The sequence below is a fragment of the Corvus kubaryi genome, unplaced genomic scaffold (assembly GCF_017639235.1).
Source record: "Corvus kubaryi isolate FWS band 111438036 unplaced genomic scaffold, C.kubaryi_AGA036_p1.0 37398, whole genome shotgun sequence".
In the NCBI taxonomy this organism is placed as follows: Eukaryota; Metazoa; Chordata; class Aves; order Passeriformes; family Corvidae; genus Corvus; species Corvus kubaryi.
In genome coordinates, this window is record NW_024581137.1 from 34,542,220 (window position 1) to 34,560,973 (window position 18,754).

An 18,754-nucleotide genomic window follows, 5' to 3' on the forward strand; every position below is an offset into this window, starting at 1 on the left:
GGTGGCTGTATTAGTGGAAGGTAAGATTTATGATTCAGTCAATGGGAAACACAAACTGGGTTAGACAGATTAAGTGCAGAGTGTTTGGCCTAGATTCTGCCAGATGTAAATCCACTGAAATAACTACACAAATTGGACAGTCTGTGCCCTTTGATTTTCCCTAACTTAATGCTTTACTAAAATCAAATAAATAAAAGACATATTAAACATGTTTAGTAAAATAACTGCTGTACTTTGGATGTATAAAATGCCCATTATAACTAACCTACACTTGAGCATAAGATGTTTTTATATAACAAAACCAATCCAGATCTTTTAAACACACAAACATTAACCAGGATGAACGTGAAAGTAGCCTACTTTTACATCAACATGCAGCAAAAGACTGCATGCTACATTTCATCTGCATATGAAGAAAAAAGACCATTCTTTTCCTTAATATATATTTTTTTTACTTCTTTCCACATAATTACAGAGTGTAAATGAGACCCACTTGGAGGTTTGTGAATCACACCAATTTGGCCAAGAGCCAGGAATAAAATAATCTTTGGCTGAGCAGAAGGAAGCATAGAACAACCAGGGCAAGGTACATATCCCCCTTACCCCCTAGCCTGACCCATGCAGCTGTCCGGTCATCCTCACTATTTATTATTTCTTCTGGAATGACCAACAAAAGGGCAGAAAAGTGAGGACTCATTACAAATTCTAATAAAGATTCAGGATTTCTCATTTTATTGCATTCGTTGTCTAACAACAATAATACTCATTGGCAAGAAATTTATTTACACTAACAAATTAACTTTAAACCACGAGGCTTTGTTGTTTATATTTCAACTGTAAGAAAACAAAGGGCCACCATGATGTTTTCTTTTGATGTCTCCCAATAACTAAATATTAAACAAAGTTATCTTGGGGAAAACTCAACAATCTAGAGAAGTTCATATCAACCAAGCACAAGAGAACAAGCTCAGACATGGCACTACTGTGTCCTTCATGCAGGTGATCAGACACCAAGATGTACAAACAAAAAGTTCAGGATAACATGCACTTCATATACATTTGACCTCTTTAAAAAATGAACAGAAAAAGGAAAAAATCTGAAGCACAACTATCTCTTTAACCATATAAAAAGAAACAATGTAAGAAGCCAATTTTTACAGTAAGCACAGTGCATTTTAGTCTTTTAGCTGCCTGGTCTTCTAGCAATATGTGGAACACTTGTCAGTGACCAGTGAGATACCGTCGCAATGTGACTGGGAAATACGAAAGCAGTTGTTCAGTGAATGTGTATGGGAAAGCACAGAGTCAGAAGATGTTCACTGTGCACTCTTCATTTCCAAGTGGGCTGGTTACTCCTTCCATCTGGTGCCCTGAGGATCCCCCCTTCCTTCAGACACTTCCGCACAGGGCCCAAGTCCACTTCCACCAGTGGCAGTGGCAAAGCTCCCACTGGAAACCCAGCAGGAGCCCCGGGCTCCTGGGTTACATGGGCTGGATCTGATCTCGTGAGCTGTGAGCCCTCCTCACCTCTCTGGAAGAAGACTTAGCAGGTTTCACAAACCCCACAGCTTGTTCTTAACACAGTCCACACTTCCTAAAGAAACAGGCAGCCCAAGGCACTACCACCAAACCTTCCTGTAAGATGTGCATTTTCTAAATCATTACCTAATGCTAATAGCAAAAGCACCAGTTGGTACAGCTGGTTAGTAACAGAAAGCTCATTTTATATTGAGGGGTTGGAGGGTTCAATGTCATGACTAAGATATAACAGCTTTGAAAAATCACTTTCACAGGTACAGGAAAAAGTCCAGTATAATCCACAGGGAAGGTTAACAAAAAGGACTGTGCCATCTACAGATGACCCACACTCCACTCTGGTGAGTGGGCACGTCTCCTTGGATTTCACCTGTCATCCTGCTCAGAAACAAAATGCTGAAAGCACTCAAAAAAAATCAAAGTTGGGGTTAAAAACACAGAAAAATGTGTTTTCCTGCTAGAATACTGACACCCAACTAAACGATGATCCTCTTCCGTACTACTGTAGAACAGTATTCTGCACTATGTGCAAGAGTGGAACACAATTCATTCTCAAAAGTGACACTGCCCACCTCTTACCAATCCATGAGCCAGGAGGTGAAGGTATAGAAGCTCAGGAGGACAGGAGGCTTTGATGGAAGCAATAAAGTATGAGGAACCCTGATCTCAAGTGTCAAGCACCTCTGAATGTCAGTGAGAGCTGAGGGCTGGCAAGTTTTAGAGGAAAGGTGCTCAGTAATTCTAGTAAAAGCTCAATTCTTGTGGTATCCCTGCAGCAGACTTCAGTCACTGCAAAACAGATGCCATTGCAAAAAAATTTTAAGAAGTTGAAAAAATACAAAAGTACTTGTATACACTGAAATACAAACATCTAACTCCATTCAGCTTTTTATAACTGGCTTCTGTTCCACTGTGTAATTCTAACTCATGATATTGAACAGGCTCCACTCACAGCAACCCCCACCAGACCTGCTTAGGGTGGCAGGTGAAATGCAGACAGTGGGCAACTCTGTGCTTTGCAGTGAAGGGGTGCAGCTCTTTCCTCACCCCCTGGCCCTGGTCTCCTTGGGCAGACTGAAACCCAATGGGGAGTTTAAACAGGAAGTTTCATGGGTGCAGCAACCCACCCGTGAAGACATGGGAAGACACAAGCTGGAAGCGATTGATGTCAGCATGTCTGGCTGATTTGTACAGAACGAGGAGCCACCACTCTCCTCACAATCTCAGTATAAACACATGGGTTTGTAGGACTAAAGTAATCTGCAGTGTCGTATATTTCATTTTCTATTTTTGAGACTTTTCAGACTTCCACTTCTTGCTAACTCTCCTTTCTTCAGCTTTTTAGGGGCTCTATATATTCACAGCTTGCAATACTGCAGCAATGAGCAGAACTAGAGTTTACAGATCTGGCCTACCATCCTAACAACCAGGGAGAAAATAACTTGGGCCAGCCTGCTGCAGCCACCTAGCTGTAACGATGACACAAGCACAGGTGTGGAAACACCACGCTGCTAGCACAGCAGTTCAATGGTGGCCAGCCAAGTCAGCCTAATAAAAACAGCTTTAGCTCCACAAATAAATACACAACGTAGGCGACATTACACCTGCAGGTGAGCCAAACTGTGAGAAAGGCTGTCCAGTCATTTAGCACATGAAATTTGTTTCTTCTTGTTACATTAGGCCTTACATTAGTCTGACTTAGCATTGGTTTACAGGAAGTTTAAGTTAAGAATGATGAGACATCCATCTTTTGTTTCTTGTAAGTCATAATAACAAGGGGAAAAAATGCAACACAACTTTAAAGATCCTATAGAACAGCAAGGAAAGTTTCAAACTGTGCTTCATGTCTGTTATCTGGTGACATTTCTGCACTTCCCAAGATTGAGTTGCCATATTTACTAAAAGGGATCACATAAATCTTTTATCACAGAAAGAAGAGCAAAACTCTTGACATCGTTCCATTTCCTTAGTTTTCACATATTGATCAAAATGCATTTTAATGGTTTTATTTTAAATGCGAGCCACTAGTTTTTTTTAAGTTAGGTTTTTGTTGATGTTTTTAGTCTGAGAATAACAAAATAACATTATCACAAAGCAGTAAAAGTCCCCTGAATACTTAAAGGACTTAAGTTGAATTAGTTATTCTGTAGAGTAAGAACATGATTTACAAAGAGATTAACTAGAAACCATTCTAAGAAGCAAGAATGAAAACTCAATGTATAATGCCAAGCAATCTGCTCAGGTTTCTAAATAACAAAAGAACATAAAACAGGGGCACCCCCTTAGATTATTATATACAACCACTTAAACATTACTACAATGTAAACATAATTTAAAAAGAAAATTGTTATCTAATGCACTTATCAACATTTTATCTAAAATATTAAACTTCCAGTTTCTTCCAGGTAACTTCTCTTACTCTAAGAATGCTAGTTTTATGAGGCTGTTAAACATCTGTAAAATTTTTCTCCTATGAATGAACACAGAAGGATTTACTGCAATGTGTAATTTTTGTTAGCAGGTGTATTTTGCTGCTCGTGGTTTATCTCAAGAAAAGTATCACAAGCCTTTAGAAATATCAGCAAGTATCTTTCATGGCAATTTCAATTTTAGATCTGAATAAAATATACATCAAAAACTTGTAGAAATTGGATTTGGAAGAAAAATGAAGCTAATGCTAAGTAGATCTGTTGTGTATTAATTTTGAATGAACTAGGCTCTCTCGGTTTACAGACCATTTTACACGTCAAAGAAATTATTAGGATCAAAAGAAATGTAACTATTAACAGTGCACCCTAAGTGTTTCAAATCTGAGCTTCAGAGAACTTTGCAGACACAAATCTGAATGCCATAAAGTACAGAGCAGAAGAGAAGCCAAGTCAAACTAAAACATGCATTTTCTTCAGAGGAATATTCAATTTTGGGCTGGCGCATTTTTAAGTTCAAGATTCTAACTTTGCATCACCATCTTAAACAATATCTCGGCTTGCACAACCAGATGAAGACTGCCACTTCCAGGCTGCATGAATGGGAAGTGATGTTTCTCAACCATGCCCAGTTAGCTTTGACTGTAGAGCAGTCAGCTTGTGCCTGCAGCTCCTCATTGTGGAGATCTGCCTGTTGTCTGTCCATGCTTTTGAAGCAATACTGCATAGTTCAATACTGCTGTTGAGGCAGTAAAATCATACACTGCTTCTGTCACAGTCAAAACTACACAGCAGGCTTCATCTGTGGCCTCAAACACCCCAGAAATCCCTGAAGTATGACCACTGCTAAGCCATCAAAACATTCTACAGCCAAAGCCCAAAAATTCAGGTTTTGGTTGGACATTCTTAAAATATATCAATCAAAACAGTTATAACGTGGGAACTTTGGATTTAGTAACCACCACCTCCATGGAAGCATTGACCTTACTAGCAATGTACTGAATTTAACCAGAATCACTCATCTTCCACTTCTTAAAGTGCACTTCTGTAAAAACTGAAAATCTACAGCAGACTCAAGTTCGCAAATTGTTTTCAATACCAGCTTCATAATAGCACAGCACAAAGCTTATTCTCCCAATGCTTACTGACTGGAGAATGAATTTGAAGATGTGGTGTTTTTCCTGGGAAAAAACAACTTGAAACAAACCCAGTTTCCTGTATGAAACACATGAAAAACAAAGAAGACTGTGCTATAAGAAAGTTGCCTACACACTGGGAGCACAATAAAATTTATACAGACTTATATGCTGTGCTCTAGTTAGAAATTCATCCTTGCTCGGATATCTAAAGGATAAATGTTATCCTCAGATTTCTGTGTAAACCCACATAACCATTTAAGGCTTTGCCTCCTTCCTGGATTAACTATTGTACAGTTAACAGAAAGAGTTTTCCCTCCTGTCGTTTACCGAGGGGGAATATTGACTCTCCTGTCTTTATCTCCAGTGTATCAGAAGTCACTGAACAGTTTTCAGAGAAGCGTTGCTTAAAGGTACTGATGCAAGATGAAACTTACTCCAGCAGATTGAACTGAGTATCCAAACACTGTAAAGAAGCTGAACTTCCAGTTAGAAAGTTAAGTCAAATCTTATCAGTTAGAGCACAACTCCTTTTACCCAGCTGAAGAAATGTTCCCCAATCATAATGACTGGCCATCCTATTCAGAAGAGGTGAAGCAGTGGACATGCTCCTCGGCATCATGCTGGTTACTGAAGTGACCAAACACACAGAGCTCAATAGAGAAGAGTAGTTTGGAAGGAAACACCACCACACAAAAATGAAATCTGTTAGCTGTCAACAAGAACAGAACAAACCGAGGGGCTGGGATTGTTTCACATGGCAACAGCAACGAGCGTGAACTGGATATGCAGGAAAGAAAACTACATAATATAAATTTCCCTAGTCATTCTATGTACAGCCCTGTCTCTCTGTACACAGTCTTGGGTGATGAACACAAGAAAGCTGAAGGGGCATCAGAGTGGATGTGAGTTTCTCTTCCCTTGACATGCCTCCACTTTCCAAACACAGCAGCACTTCTGCTTATCACTGCTCATTAGTGCCCTCTGTTGCATCTGACGAACACTTGTCTGTTTTCTTTGATCTCCTCTGCAGCTGCTCTTGTTCCTTCTTTCGAAGCTTTTCCCTTTGCTTTTCCATTTTCTCTTGAGCTTTGCGAGCCTTCTCCAAGGATGCTTTCATTTCCTTTAGCTTTCTTTTAATGATTCCTCTGTCCTGGGAAGATGTCATACCAAGAGCCTGAGGTGGGGAAAACAAAATTTAAAAGTATTTCTTACGGTTTAATCTATCACGTTTTGTTTTCATATTCTAGAAATTAATTCTTCTTAGATAGAAGACTGTAACAACCAAGTAAATCTGACACAGACTGCGATATATTACTGATGTGCAAGTACTTCACTTCATGCTTTCCACTTCTAGAATATTAAAGAATGAGACCTCATTGCCACCACCCACCAGTGTTGATTTCATTGATCAAATAAGGCAAATAAACTATTCTATTGAAATCATCTAAGTGCACATAGAACAAGACTTCCAAATTCTCAGTGCTACGCCTTAGTCAAAAGTTCACTTGCAGTCTTCTAAGACCCTTATAGTTAGTGAAGTGCCATAAAAAAAATTTTGAAAGGGAAACACCGAACTCGGACTTTCAGATCTACTGAGCTTCCTACAACTCCTTCCTGTAATTATTTTTGACTGAAGTAGGCTCAGATTTTTACTACAAGAAACAATGCATACTTTATACATCAAAACTGTATTTAGTTCTAACGTAGTTCAACTGTTATCAGCTTAAGCCTCCTGTATCCCACTAATCCATTATTCCCTTGCTACTTTTGATACATGTCTATCTACTGTCTTCTCAGAATCACCCTATCACAAAACAGAGTTGGATGAGAAATATGTGCATGCAAATGCCACTTTCACACACTGCTATATGATTTGCACATGCAAATATGGGTACATTATATACACCAAGAATTTTCACAAAGCAAATGCCTTGCATTTCTGAAGCTTCTGAATCCAAGTGCATATGGGATTTTCTTAAAGTGTTGCTGTGGCTTTTTACTTTCTGTTTATTACTCTAGTCTATCACGACTGCATGCACAAGGATTCACTGCTTTCTGGATGAACTCTTACTGCCTTTGAGATGATGTGAAGTGACAAAAAATACTATGGTTAATCTTGAAGCCCATCCAGTTAATTACCTTGAGCTTACTTCCATCCAGCTGAAGGAGATGCTCCCCATTAATGTTCTGGGCACTGAATTCCGAAACATACTGTTCAAGGTTCAGGCTCATCAGCCAGTGGGAAACCTGCTGCACACTCCACTCGTGAACAGCACGACTCTGACACTGACTGTGCTTAGGAGACTGTCCATCATCAAGGATCTGTGACAAAAATATGCTACATTATTATTAAAGGGTAACACAGATGAGTAGCAACATTTTTCTGCACAAACCGCCACCATCAGAGCACAGATATCTGGACTATCTTTGCACTACAATAATAACAATTCCACACTGCTGTATTACATTCCTATCTAACCAGGCACCTAAGAATGAGTACAAGGTACCCAAAAAATCTTTCATCTGTAGAATCATAGAAGGAAAAGGAACTGGCATTCCTTTTAACCCAAGCAGGGACTGAAATGACCAGGTGGCACAATTAAACCATGTATGCTCCCATTCCCTCACAAGATTTTTTTTTTAAATTAGCACGTTCCTGAAGGATGCAATGAATTGAGCATTCCACTTCCTGGGCTCATTCACAGATCTTAATTATTTGTTTAAGCTAATAAAAAAAAAAATCAGGGGAAAGGAAAACCCTCAGAAAACTGCTCTAGAGTTCAAAGTGATATCAAACAGCCAGTGGACTGATACCGTCTATGGAAGAAGACTTAGGAGATGACACAGAGGAGTGGTACGGAACCCACAGTGAGCCCACAGCCCTGGCCCTGCTCTCATCATGTTGTGCTGCTTTGGGTGAGAGCAAAAACAGCACCAAAAAGGGCAAGTGTGGCATCAACTGCTGGAGCCGACCCATGTCCCCGCTCTGCCACTTTCTTCCACCCACGGATATGCCAGCGGGGCCTGAAACAAAAGCTATTCTGTCCTGGCTGTGGTCAGCAAAGCAGCTGCTACAGGCTGCAGCAGCTGTCTGCTGTTAGAGCAGCTTTACACTAGGTTAGATGATGCTGGGAGCTCTCTCAGCTTCTGGCTGTCCAGTTGTCAGGGCTGGACACTATCTTTTTCTTCTCCTATTGCCAGCAGGAGCTCAGCACAGCTGATGCCTGGTCCAGTAGATTTGCTTTGACACTGACCCTCCTCCTGCTTCCAGCATACCACAGAAACTGCAGTTTGCTGTGGCCTTGAAAACTCTCAGCAACAAGGAGAGGGCAACTGAAGACAAGGAAAGAGGAGCCAGTGACAACTGCGTGTTCTGTGCCAACAAGGGGGTTTGCCACACAACACCACAAGACAAGAAATGTGACTCTGCAAAAGAGACAGCACGTCGCCACGCGATGGTCACGCGATTCACCACAACAGCACGCTAGTATCTCACCTCATCATCAATCATATCCAGGCTCTGAGTGAGGGAGCAACAAAGAAATGGGAAAGAAAAGCATTATAGAAACAAAATACCAAACATGTAACAGCATGTAAAAGTTCAGGCAACGGCAGCACCAAGATTTGCAAACAGATATGGCTACTCAAAACCAACAAGATTTCTTTAAAAAGAAGTATTTCCAGAAGCAAAGAGGTTATGTTGAAAGCTCAGCAGACACATGATTTGGCAGCTAAACCTGACACTGCATCAGTGAAACCCCTCTAGAGTTCCTGATCTTGACAGCCGAGAACCGGTGGGAACCTCTCTGATGGCTCCAATTTCCAAGAGCAAAAGCTCCTTAATTAGAGGAGAACTGACTGCAAGAACTGGGCTCCCTCCCCAGCCTTTCATTTTTTCATCTTCTTTAAATGCTGACAGAGCTTCCAGGGAAGCCAGAGCGGAGGAGCGCTCACAACAATGTGCTGTGGAAGGTCGAGGAGCAGCTCCGGCCTCCTCCCCGCCCAGGGTGGCTGGGGAGGTTTCCAGGGCAGCTCTTACTGAACATGCTGCCTCATCCAGAGGCACCAATTTGGCACACAGCAGAGGATGGAGAAAACACATTCATTTTTATGGACCTGCTCAGGCTTGGTACTGTAGAAGTGATAAAGTAGAGAGCTGAACATGCAAAATGAAAGCATTTTCAAGCTTTTAATTCAATACCACTCGGAACAGGACATTGCCACAATCAAATACATAATATAAAGGGAATTAAACATGGTAAGTGAATGAAATGCATTATCAAGACAGCACTAACACTAAATAAAGTGCAAATGATGACTTTGCTGTTTTCAGTAATTCATGGCATATGCAGACCTGTCTGCAGTCTCCTTTTGTTATAAATTTTTGCCCTTAATTACCTGCAGTAAGAATGGTTGGGTTTGTAGACGCAGTTTGGCAAATAGAGTTGCACAGAACAGCTCTCATTCTTTAAACCCAAGTAAACCATGCAGGCAGTAATACAAAACCTACCTATCATTAAAACAACAACAACAAAAAAGGTATGGAAGATACAGATACTTCAAGTTCCTCCTCTCTAGTAAAAACAACTTGGCTCAAATCTCACATGAAAAATATGAAGTTCTTGTGGAGTGTTTGTAAAAGAACAAATGCACAGATTTCCTGACTCCACAGGATGTGCTGCCAGCTACTGTCAAATTGTGCAACCTCACCCATAACTAAGTCACAAAACTAGTATCTTGAGAAGACTACTTTCAATACATCATATTCAGCTCAAATATATCACCAGTTTACAGGGTTAGGAATGCCTTTTTACTTTATCATTGTTGGAAAAAACTCTGGTTTAAGTAATTGACTTCAAATCCACTGTGCAAAGCAAGCACAAAGAATGTGAAGTGGATTAAGACATACACATTATAATCAATACACGTACATTCAGGTACAGTAACACACAATTACTGCAAGTACAGGTCATTCTGGTAAAAACTGGTGTAGGCAAAGGGGCCCTACATCTCAACTATATTTACCAAACTGTACTGTATGTTTGGTATATCAAAACTGTCTCAGGCCTGGTTTAGTATATGTATATGTATATCTATATGTATATGTATATCTATATCTATATCTATGTCCATATGTACATATTTAGAAAAAATTTATTAGCACGTGTGAGGATACAGCATCTCTTAGGACACCAACTGCATTCCACTTCCCTACAATAGTACCACAGGCAAATATTTTAAGTCATTATTATATGAACAAGAAAAATCTTAATTTAGAAACCAAGATTAATTTTCTTCTCCAATCCTACTGCCTAAAACCTTTCCTTTATTATTTGAGTAATCAAGTGAGATGCCACAGGAAGAAGTAAACAACTATTTCCCAAATTAAACAATTTCATCAGCATACCTCATCTGATGACAGTGCTAAGGAGTGCGAGAAGCCTGGTGTTTTAGGTTCTGCTCCTAAACCACTCAAATCAGCTGAGCTTGTGCTGCTGGGACTGAAATCATCATTGAATGTGAAATTCTGTGGAGAAAAAGAGGAGTAAGAATGAATAAATTATTGCTTAGGTGCATCTAAAAGGGAAATTTGCTGTCTTCCAGGTTGGCACAGCTCAGGAGTGATTTCAATCACTGACCAAGCCAATCACAATACACATGAGGAAGCCTAATGTTTTGTACTGTTACTATTTATAGAATGCACAGTATTTTTTACCACTCTGTACTTCATGAGACACCTTTGCCAGCTTAATGCCTCAACGAATAACAAAGGTGTCTAAAAGCAATTTCCAGATGCTTAAGATGCTGGCTCTCATCCTGGAGCTAAATTACTGCTTCTGCAGGTTAATCACTAGCATTTACTGTCCTCCAAACACTTAGGAGAAGGGTAGCACAGGCAGTAGCACAAAGAATAGCACAGAGAATTAATGAACAGAGAGAAGTGAAAACTCCTATTGAAAGAGCAAGGAGAATATCCTGTGAATCCACTTCTGAGTCCCAAATAATCTCCTTGAAAAGTGAAAGGATCCTCCCTATTTGCCTATGCCTTTAGAAAAAAACTGAAATTGAAAGCAAAAAGTATCTTTGGATATTGAATGTTATTTACTGAACTAATAACCATAAAACAAACCCTGTTTTTTCTTAGCAATGCAATGAGAGACATCACATCTTACGGCAAATAATAGCAAAAGCAGGCACATATTTTTCAGGAATACAACAAAATTACCATCAGAATAAGACAAAAATATTTCACACTAGAGGGAGAAAAATGAAAAAAACAAAATATATAGAAGATTAAGGACACCATGATATTCCATTTAACTTGAATATACACTTGACAATACAGAGTCCTCTACTCTATACTCTAACATCTAAATGAATATTAAATCCAATTAATCTTTGACATTCACTTTAGAAAGTGAAACAATAAAAACAACACTAAATAAGGTATCCTTCTATCTTCCCCTCAAGATACTTGTCCTATCTTTCCTGAAAACATGAAGACTTCCAAAAATATCAAGTGTTGGTCCTCTTACTTTTGCCAGAAATCCAGCTAAATATTGGTATCATGCTGTGCTTTGAAAGCCTGAATACCAGTATAGAAACTCTTAATTTAAGAGCCTGCAAACTTTACAGAGAACATTAAAATATTTTTGTGATCATTTTTCTTTCACCTACGTTTAGAATTCCTGTTCTGTTTTTCCCAGCTCTTTATAGAGAAGAAGAAAATCTGAGCAGCTTCCTTAGCTGCTTCCTTAGCCCACACAGCATTCGTAGGCCAGGAGTTCAACAGGTTTACCTCCTGTTGTGTGAAGAACATGTTTTTCTTTTTTAAGTACTCTGATTTTTCTTTCACCTCTATTTTGTGCAAGCTTCAGCTTTACAATGAATATAATCTTTTAGAATTTAGTTTTCTATAGGAAAAACACAAGATAGCCAAGGCCTGGTAATAATTAGGATAGTCCCCACAACCTCAATCTAATACTGTCTAAAAGGGTGTGCTTTTTCTCCCATTTGAAAACTATTTTTAAACAATGTTTTTTTAAATACACAAATAGGATTTATGGGTCAAAAAAAATTTTTTTCCCCAAAAGAGAAGAGGTAAGCAAATAATTGCTCTTCAATCTTCAGAGATTTCCTTGGTGGTCTTCTCTATCAATCTGATTCAGACTGCTGTAGGCCTTGTGTTGCTCTCCCTGCCAGGTAACACAAGAACAGAGATGACCTTGCATAGCTTAGTGCACAGCAGAAGTAATCACCAGTTTTTGGCATCAAAAAAGTAAGAAATGCCTGTGGAAATTGCTATTATGAACATGCATTTGGTGGTAGAAGACAGAGAAATTAGATTTCTGATTCATATTCCTGTACAAAGTTGAGAACCATATCTGCTTCTTTTTACAAGACCAATATAAAAAAATCAACTGCTGTAAGTCATAAGAAGTTACAGGCAAAGAAATATTTTCCAGAAGTGAAAATAAACATGAAAAAGCTAAGTATATTACCAAGTATATAACTAAGGGTTATTTAAGGAGTTATCATGCTGAAACATTCATGCACATAGAAAGGAATCACACAGATGTATTAAATTGCAATAGTTCATATTTACAGTTCAAGCATCTTCATACAGAGAATTAAATCCAACATCCAGCATGCATGACAAACAGATTTCATTACTGGGGGAAAAAAGGCAGATGACTGACAGCATACAGCATTTCTTCACTTGCAAACAATTCATTTGAACATGGGTATTCCCACTACCAGTCCTGAAGAATGAAGAAAATAGCTATAACTGAATACACAAATCTAGCATTTGTTCAGTGGATCCAAATGCTAATTTCCACTGGAACCACTTGCTTTTGTTACGGTACAGCACACCACAGTTAGTTTACTGAAATAATGTACATTAAGACAGAGTAAAAAAGGTAGAACAGGGAATGGTACAATGACAGAGATGTTCTGTTTGGATGAGCTGTTACTGTACAATGAACACCATGCACTGTTTATTGTAGTAGTCACATATTGGCCCATTCTTTTTTCCAGAATCACAAAGCCAATTATGCTACTCAACACAGTGGGAATAAGGTAGTATTTTCTACCTTTGACCCTTTTTTAGCTGGGCTTAAATTTTCAGAGGAAGGTTCGGTTGAGCTGGTAGGCGACGGCAGGTTGCTAGAAGAATTGGATCCCTTGCTGCTCTCTCCATACCATGTGAATGGTACACAGTGTGGGAGAGAGGAGGATCGCTCTGCTAAAGATTTAGTGTTTGCTGATTTCTGAAGCATCTCTCTGACAGTCCTGTTTAAGAGAAAGGAGCAGGAATATGCATTTGATTATAAAAGTAGGGAAAACAAAATGCCACAGAGGCAGTTAATTGTAGAAAGAGTGACATTCCCTGTAACTGTGACTAAAGAACGGAGTGGCATGCAGCTGGTAGGGGCATGCCTGAAATCTCTCTTTCAGCAAAAGAAAAAAATATGTTCTTTTGAGTCTTTTTCTAACTCAAGCTTTCTTAAGACAACATACACCCAGAAAATGGAGACAGATGCCAGCTGAAAATGCCTACACTCCCACTGTTGGGATGAGAACCAGCTCCTGTCAAGAAGCCACATGTTGTGTTCATGCATTTCTGAGCCCCAGTGGTATCTCAGCATGATTAAATCATTAGACTCAGCACTGACCCAAGTGGGTCCTGGTTCCCAGTGAAGATCTGGCTTGGATTTTGAGCATAGGCAGAATGAATCAGATGCATCTGTATCCATCTATGGAGATGTTCCTTTGTTACAACAGCTAAATATACATGAAGTACTATTATCTTGCTTTTAAATTAATCAAGTATTAAAAATATTGATATAGAAAAATGAAAGAAACACCTATGGGAGTTTATCAGCTTCTCTCTTTGTAGTAACAAAAGATTGCAGTAATCAAGGCAAAGGTAACAATTAAAACCAAGAATGCCTAAATTTCATTTGCTAAATATGTCATTTGTACAGTATGTAAATTAAAAATAACTATGCAAAGTGTCTGCCTCCAAGAATTTATGCATATGTCATAGAATCATATTATTTACATCAACATATATATTACTGTTTCAGAGCATTAAAATCCCAGTGCTCTTAGCAGCCATGTGTAAATGGCACTAAGGTAAATATCCCTCAACATCCACCTTCTGGACAGCTTCTAAGTCATTACTAACATCATCACTAGACCACATCTATTGTGAAGCCTCTTTTTTGTATGGATGAAAGTGAGGTTGTCAAAGAATCCCCACCTATGGAAGCAGAAGGAGAATCCTACTCCATTTAGCAACTTAAAGAAAGATAGATGCATCTGACCCAGTCCTTTACTTCCCTCTCATCCGCTAATCTTGCTTGAACATAGAAAGTAAACACAAATGTTGTTGCCCAAATCACCTAACTTCAGGCAGGGAGATAAATGCTCCTTACTTAAATGGGGGATTTTTTTGCATCTGTTGCATTAGTGGTAGCTTCAGGAAATAATTTGAGATTTTATTTACACATCCTGAGTGCTGCTTTCTGGAAATGGCAAAATAATGCATGCAACACTCATGTGACAACATGATTAATTCTACATCAATCAGTTGTTGTAACGGACATAATTATAACAGGATGCTGTCTTTTCATCATCTTCCTTTTTTCAAAGAGCTTATACAGCTTTGGACTTGTAGAGAAAACATCCTCACATTTCTTCTGAGGCAAATTATTTGGCATTAGTAACAAAAGAAGTGACAATGGCTGTTTAAAAAGTTATGCTGAAATAGTAACACTCCAGTTTACAGAGGTAGAGTAAGAATTACAAATGCTCATGAATTTCTACTTTGAAAGCGGAATTAAACTCTACCTTTAGCAACTGTAATTGGGATGTTGAACTGCATTAAAGAAATATTAAGGAACAACACAAGTGACTGATTTATCATGTGGACTAATAAGAAACTGATCTCGATGCTGAGATCTGCTCTCTCTACGGAAGACACCTATGGGATCTCACAAACATCTGTAACATACTGTGTTGGCATAAGGCGCATTCGAGTTCTTACAAACAAGTGTATGTTCATTTCCCCCAGCTTGTGGCTTGGTATCTAAATGCTGCATGATGTCTAACACCCTGCTAAGAGCACTAGCTGCCTCACAGCCTCATGAAGTGCAGAGATTTGGCTTTAACAAACCTCTCCCTGTCACCAGGGAAACCCAGCAGCGAGCATCACTGACTCCATGTCACACTGTGAGCATACGCACTGGGACAGGTTTTCTGACACCAGCAGAGAGGTGATGACTGCTGCCCAAGATCACTGAAGATCCTGCCAGATATTTGCAAAATACAAATGTACAAATGTATGCTGAGACAGAATATTGCACTTCAGTACAGTGTGCCTGAGGAAGTAAGGAAGGTTTCTTTTGCTTTTCTGATTTTATGGAGCTACACAATGTACTTGTCACTGGGTCTCCGTATATCAGACTGTCAGTAGAACTGCACAAATGGCTACACACTGATTTACCACCACAATGTTTTTTTGAATAGCATTCAAACTTTGCTTTCTTCCAATAACTCCTCTATCATGTAGGTTTTTTGCATTGTTTTACGTGCAGAGTTTTTGACTTGCTATGACCTTTCTAGACTTTTGGAACATATTAAGTTTGCTTAGCTCTTCTGACTTTGTCTTTCATACCTAGAACCAACTATCATGCTGTGATCTTGTCAGACTCCTAAGTATGTAAGGAGAGGCCTTCAATAAAAATCTACACTAGCTTTTGTGGAGAAGATTGCCTGCTGTCATTGTGAACATTCATTTATTTATTCAGATGTTGGTGATGTGGTCTCATCAGATCTCACAAGGAATTCACAACTCCTTGCCTGAAAGTTGTTGATGTGACATGCTGTCAGCATTTTTCCTATTTTTCAACTTAAGATGTTCATCTTCAGGAAAAAACCCCTTCTGAAAGCATTCCTAGTGTGGGTGCTGCAAAGCTGCAGTGAACAGCTGCTGCCCAACCTTGCTCTGAGGCTTTAAAAAAAAAATATGTGGAATTGTGTCAAGGTTTCTGGTTCATGGATATTATTAGCTGACTGGGTGCATCTTGTAGGGCTGCTCTGAAAATCTATTTCTGCAAACCCCATTAGTGGATGCAACAGCAGCAGTGATCGAGTTAGACTTGGTGATCCTTGTGAGTCACTTTCAGCTTGAGAAATTCTATGATTCTATGACATTATAAATCTCCAAGTGTTTTTAGATTATATGTTAGTCTTTTGTGAGCCAAGGAATCTAGGTTTGTAAGATCAGGTTATCTCAAAGCTTAACACTTATTTATGAAGTCAGTGGAACTGTTAATATTCCATCTGCTAGGATGATTAGGTTTTTCCAATGTTTCTGGCACATAATTTCGTGCCTCCTCAGTCTCTCACCCATACCTACTGCCATAGGTGACCCTAATAGCTTCTTTCTCTTTCCGCTTCTTGCCCTTGTTTGAACTCCTTCTCAAGGGAGCCCTACAAGAATATCAGAAAAAATCAGGAAACATCTTTGAAATTTAATTTTCAATTGTTTTAATGAAGAAGAAAAAGTATTTTAAATAACAAAATGCTTACCCAAGATCTGCAAGTTTTCGCTTTAGTTTTTCTGTATGCCCCATAGTAGGGCTAGTTGTTCTTGCTGCCTGAGCACTTGTGGCACCATCTAGGATACATTTGTACATGGAAGAATGTACATTATTAATTTTTAATTGCTACTTTCCATCCAGAACACTTTGTGCATCTTTTCATAATTAGATACCCCTACATGTACATGTGTGTGAGTACACAATTTAATTAGGGGAATTCTCATTTTTAGGAAGATGGTGTGAACAGGAATAAAAATAAGTACTTTCAGAATTCAAAAATACACAAAGATCTTTTTTTAATTAAAGAAAATAAGAAGTTAATATTGGTTGATTTTTAATGAATATGTAATAAATTGAACAACATGAAGTATTTCTAGGCAAACATTCCAGTGAATCCATTTTTAAACTCAGCAGTAGTTTGCTTAAGTTTATTTTTTTACAGAATTCATTTGGTATGTGTGCTTTACTTCCAAAATGACTCCTAACTTCTTTTTTCAACTTTGGAGCCAAGGGTACCTTTTATGATGGATGTGCTATGAAACAGTTAATCAGTTTAGCCTGAGCATCTTTGTTAAATTAAATACCTCACCTAAAATCTAACCATTCTGAATTTAAAACAAAACAAAACGAAACAAAACCCCCCCCAAAAAAACAAATAAACCCCCCCCAAAACCTAAAAGTAGTTTAGTTAATAAATTTGCCCTGAGGCATCTATCAATTTTTGATCTCTTCTACAAATGCTATTAAACCCTAAAGAGGAAACAGCCTGCAGTACCTATAAAGCCAAAACAATGAATCTGAGTCTGGCAAACATCCTGTGAAATCTATATGGAAGCTAAAAGAAAACACACAGTAGTTTAAAAATTCAGACACAGTGACCCTTAAACATAAAGAGCGTCCCCAAATACCCTAGAGGAAGCAAATGAAGGTCAGTCATTCATGTCACTTGGGGTTTGGTGGCTTTTGCAATGTGACCTCAGACATACAGTAACTTTAACTGGAAGCACTGCTGGGTTGTAGATTTCTCCTACTGTTGCTCACTTAAATTAAACGCTCAACATTAACCCAAAGCACCACAGCACTATCACAGGATAGTCAACTATGTATATAGAACTTTGTGTGTTGCTTGATAGATAATACCTGCCCAGGTTTTCATTTGAGCAAAAAATTTCATGTGCAATTAATTGGTTCTTAAATCCTTTGAAAAGCTGGAAAATAAGCCCTTTGCAATACCCACACTCTAAAAGCCATACTGTTTCCACCAACACAAGCCCTTATGTTAAAAAAAAAAATTCAAGAACTAACGAGTAATCTCATTCCAAAAAAGAAAACAAAAAAAGGTAATATGAAGAATGACTAAAGGAAGATGAAGTTGCCTAAGAAGAAATCCATTCCCCAAGGAGGTCAAGGAGAACTTTAGGCAATGCACACTCTGCATCAACCCTACACTCTGCATTCTTCTTTCCTCTTCCCTCTTAAGGTCCTTTCACCTTTAATGCACTCTTCTCATTTAGCCACTGCCAAAATTGTCACAAGAATTAAAACTTGCAACGTTTATTTTCACACTAGCTATTCACAGGCAAGTGGGGCTTCAGGACAAGGGGCAGTGGGTTTTTTCGGGAAACTTCTTAGTGAAAGTCAAGAAATGATAAAGTACACTGTTTTTGTATACTTTTTAAATTAAAGCATGGAATTAGATGGAAGTTTTGCTGCTGCAGTAGAAAAAATTAGTCTGGAGAGCTCAGCAGCAATACATAGCAGCTACTTGGAATGACAAATTTCTATTTGGGCTCTTGTATCCCTATGATCCCCCTCCCACACAGCTGGGGCCATCCTTTAAATAATGATGACTTGATGAGGAAAATATTTGTGCTGGCTATGGGACACAGTGGAAAATGGATAGGCTAGGCCCCAAAACCAGCTTCACTGGCAGAGTGGATCTGAATCTAGAGGGTCTTGCATGCAGGAAGTACTCAATGCTTGGCACACGGCAGTGACCAAGAACCAGAGCCACAGGTGCCCTGCCTGGGCAGGACGGGAC

General features: G+C 39.0%; 1 protein-coding gene across 7 annotated transcripts in view; it reads right to left on the reverse strand.

Annotated features, from left to right (window-relative positions):
* Window positions 1-709: 709 nt before the first annotated feature.
* PPP1R9A (protein phosphatase 1 regulatory subunit 9A) overlaps window positions 710-18,754 on the reverse strand; it is a 135,390-nt gene continuing 117,345 nt past the window's right edge. For 4 of the 7 annotated variants that reach the window (XM_042044147.1, XM_042044150.1, XM_042044146.1 and 1 more), the window contains 7 exons: window positions 16,703-16,790; window positions 16,526-16,603; window positions 13,198-13,396; window positions 10,509-10,628; window positions 8,598-8,621; window positions 7,241-7,423; window positions 710-6,275 (listed from right to left, as the gene is read on the reverse strand). In XM_042044147.1, coding sequence (XP_041900081.1) covers window positions 6,063-6,275; window positions 7,241-7,423; window positions 8,598-8,621; window positions 10,509-10,628; window positions 13,198-13,396; window positions 16,526-16,603; window positions 16,703-16,790 — 905 coding nt within the window. In that variant the 3' untranslated portion in view covers window positions 710-6,062. The remainder of the gene's footprint in view (window positions 6,276-7,240; window positions 7,424-8,597; window positions 8,622-10,508; window positions 10,629-13,197; window positions 13,397-16,525; window positions 16,604-16,702; window positions 16,791-18,754) is intronic. The other 3 variants (XM_042044149.1, XM_042044151.1, XM_042044152.1) reach the window with 3 other exon arrangements.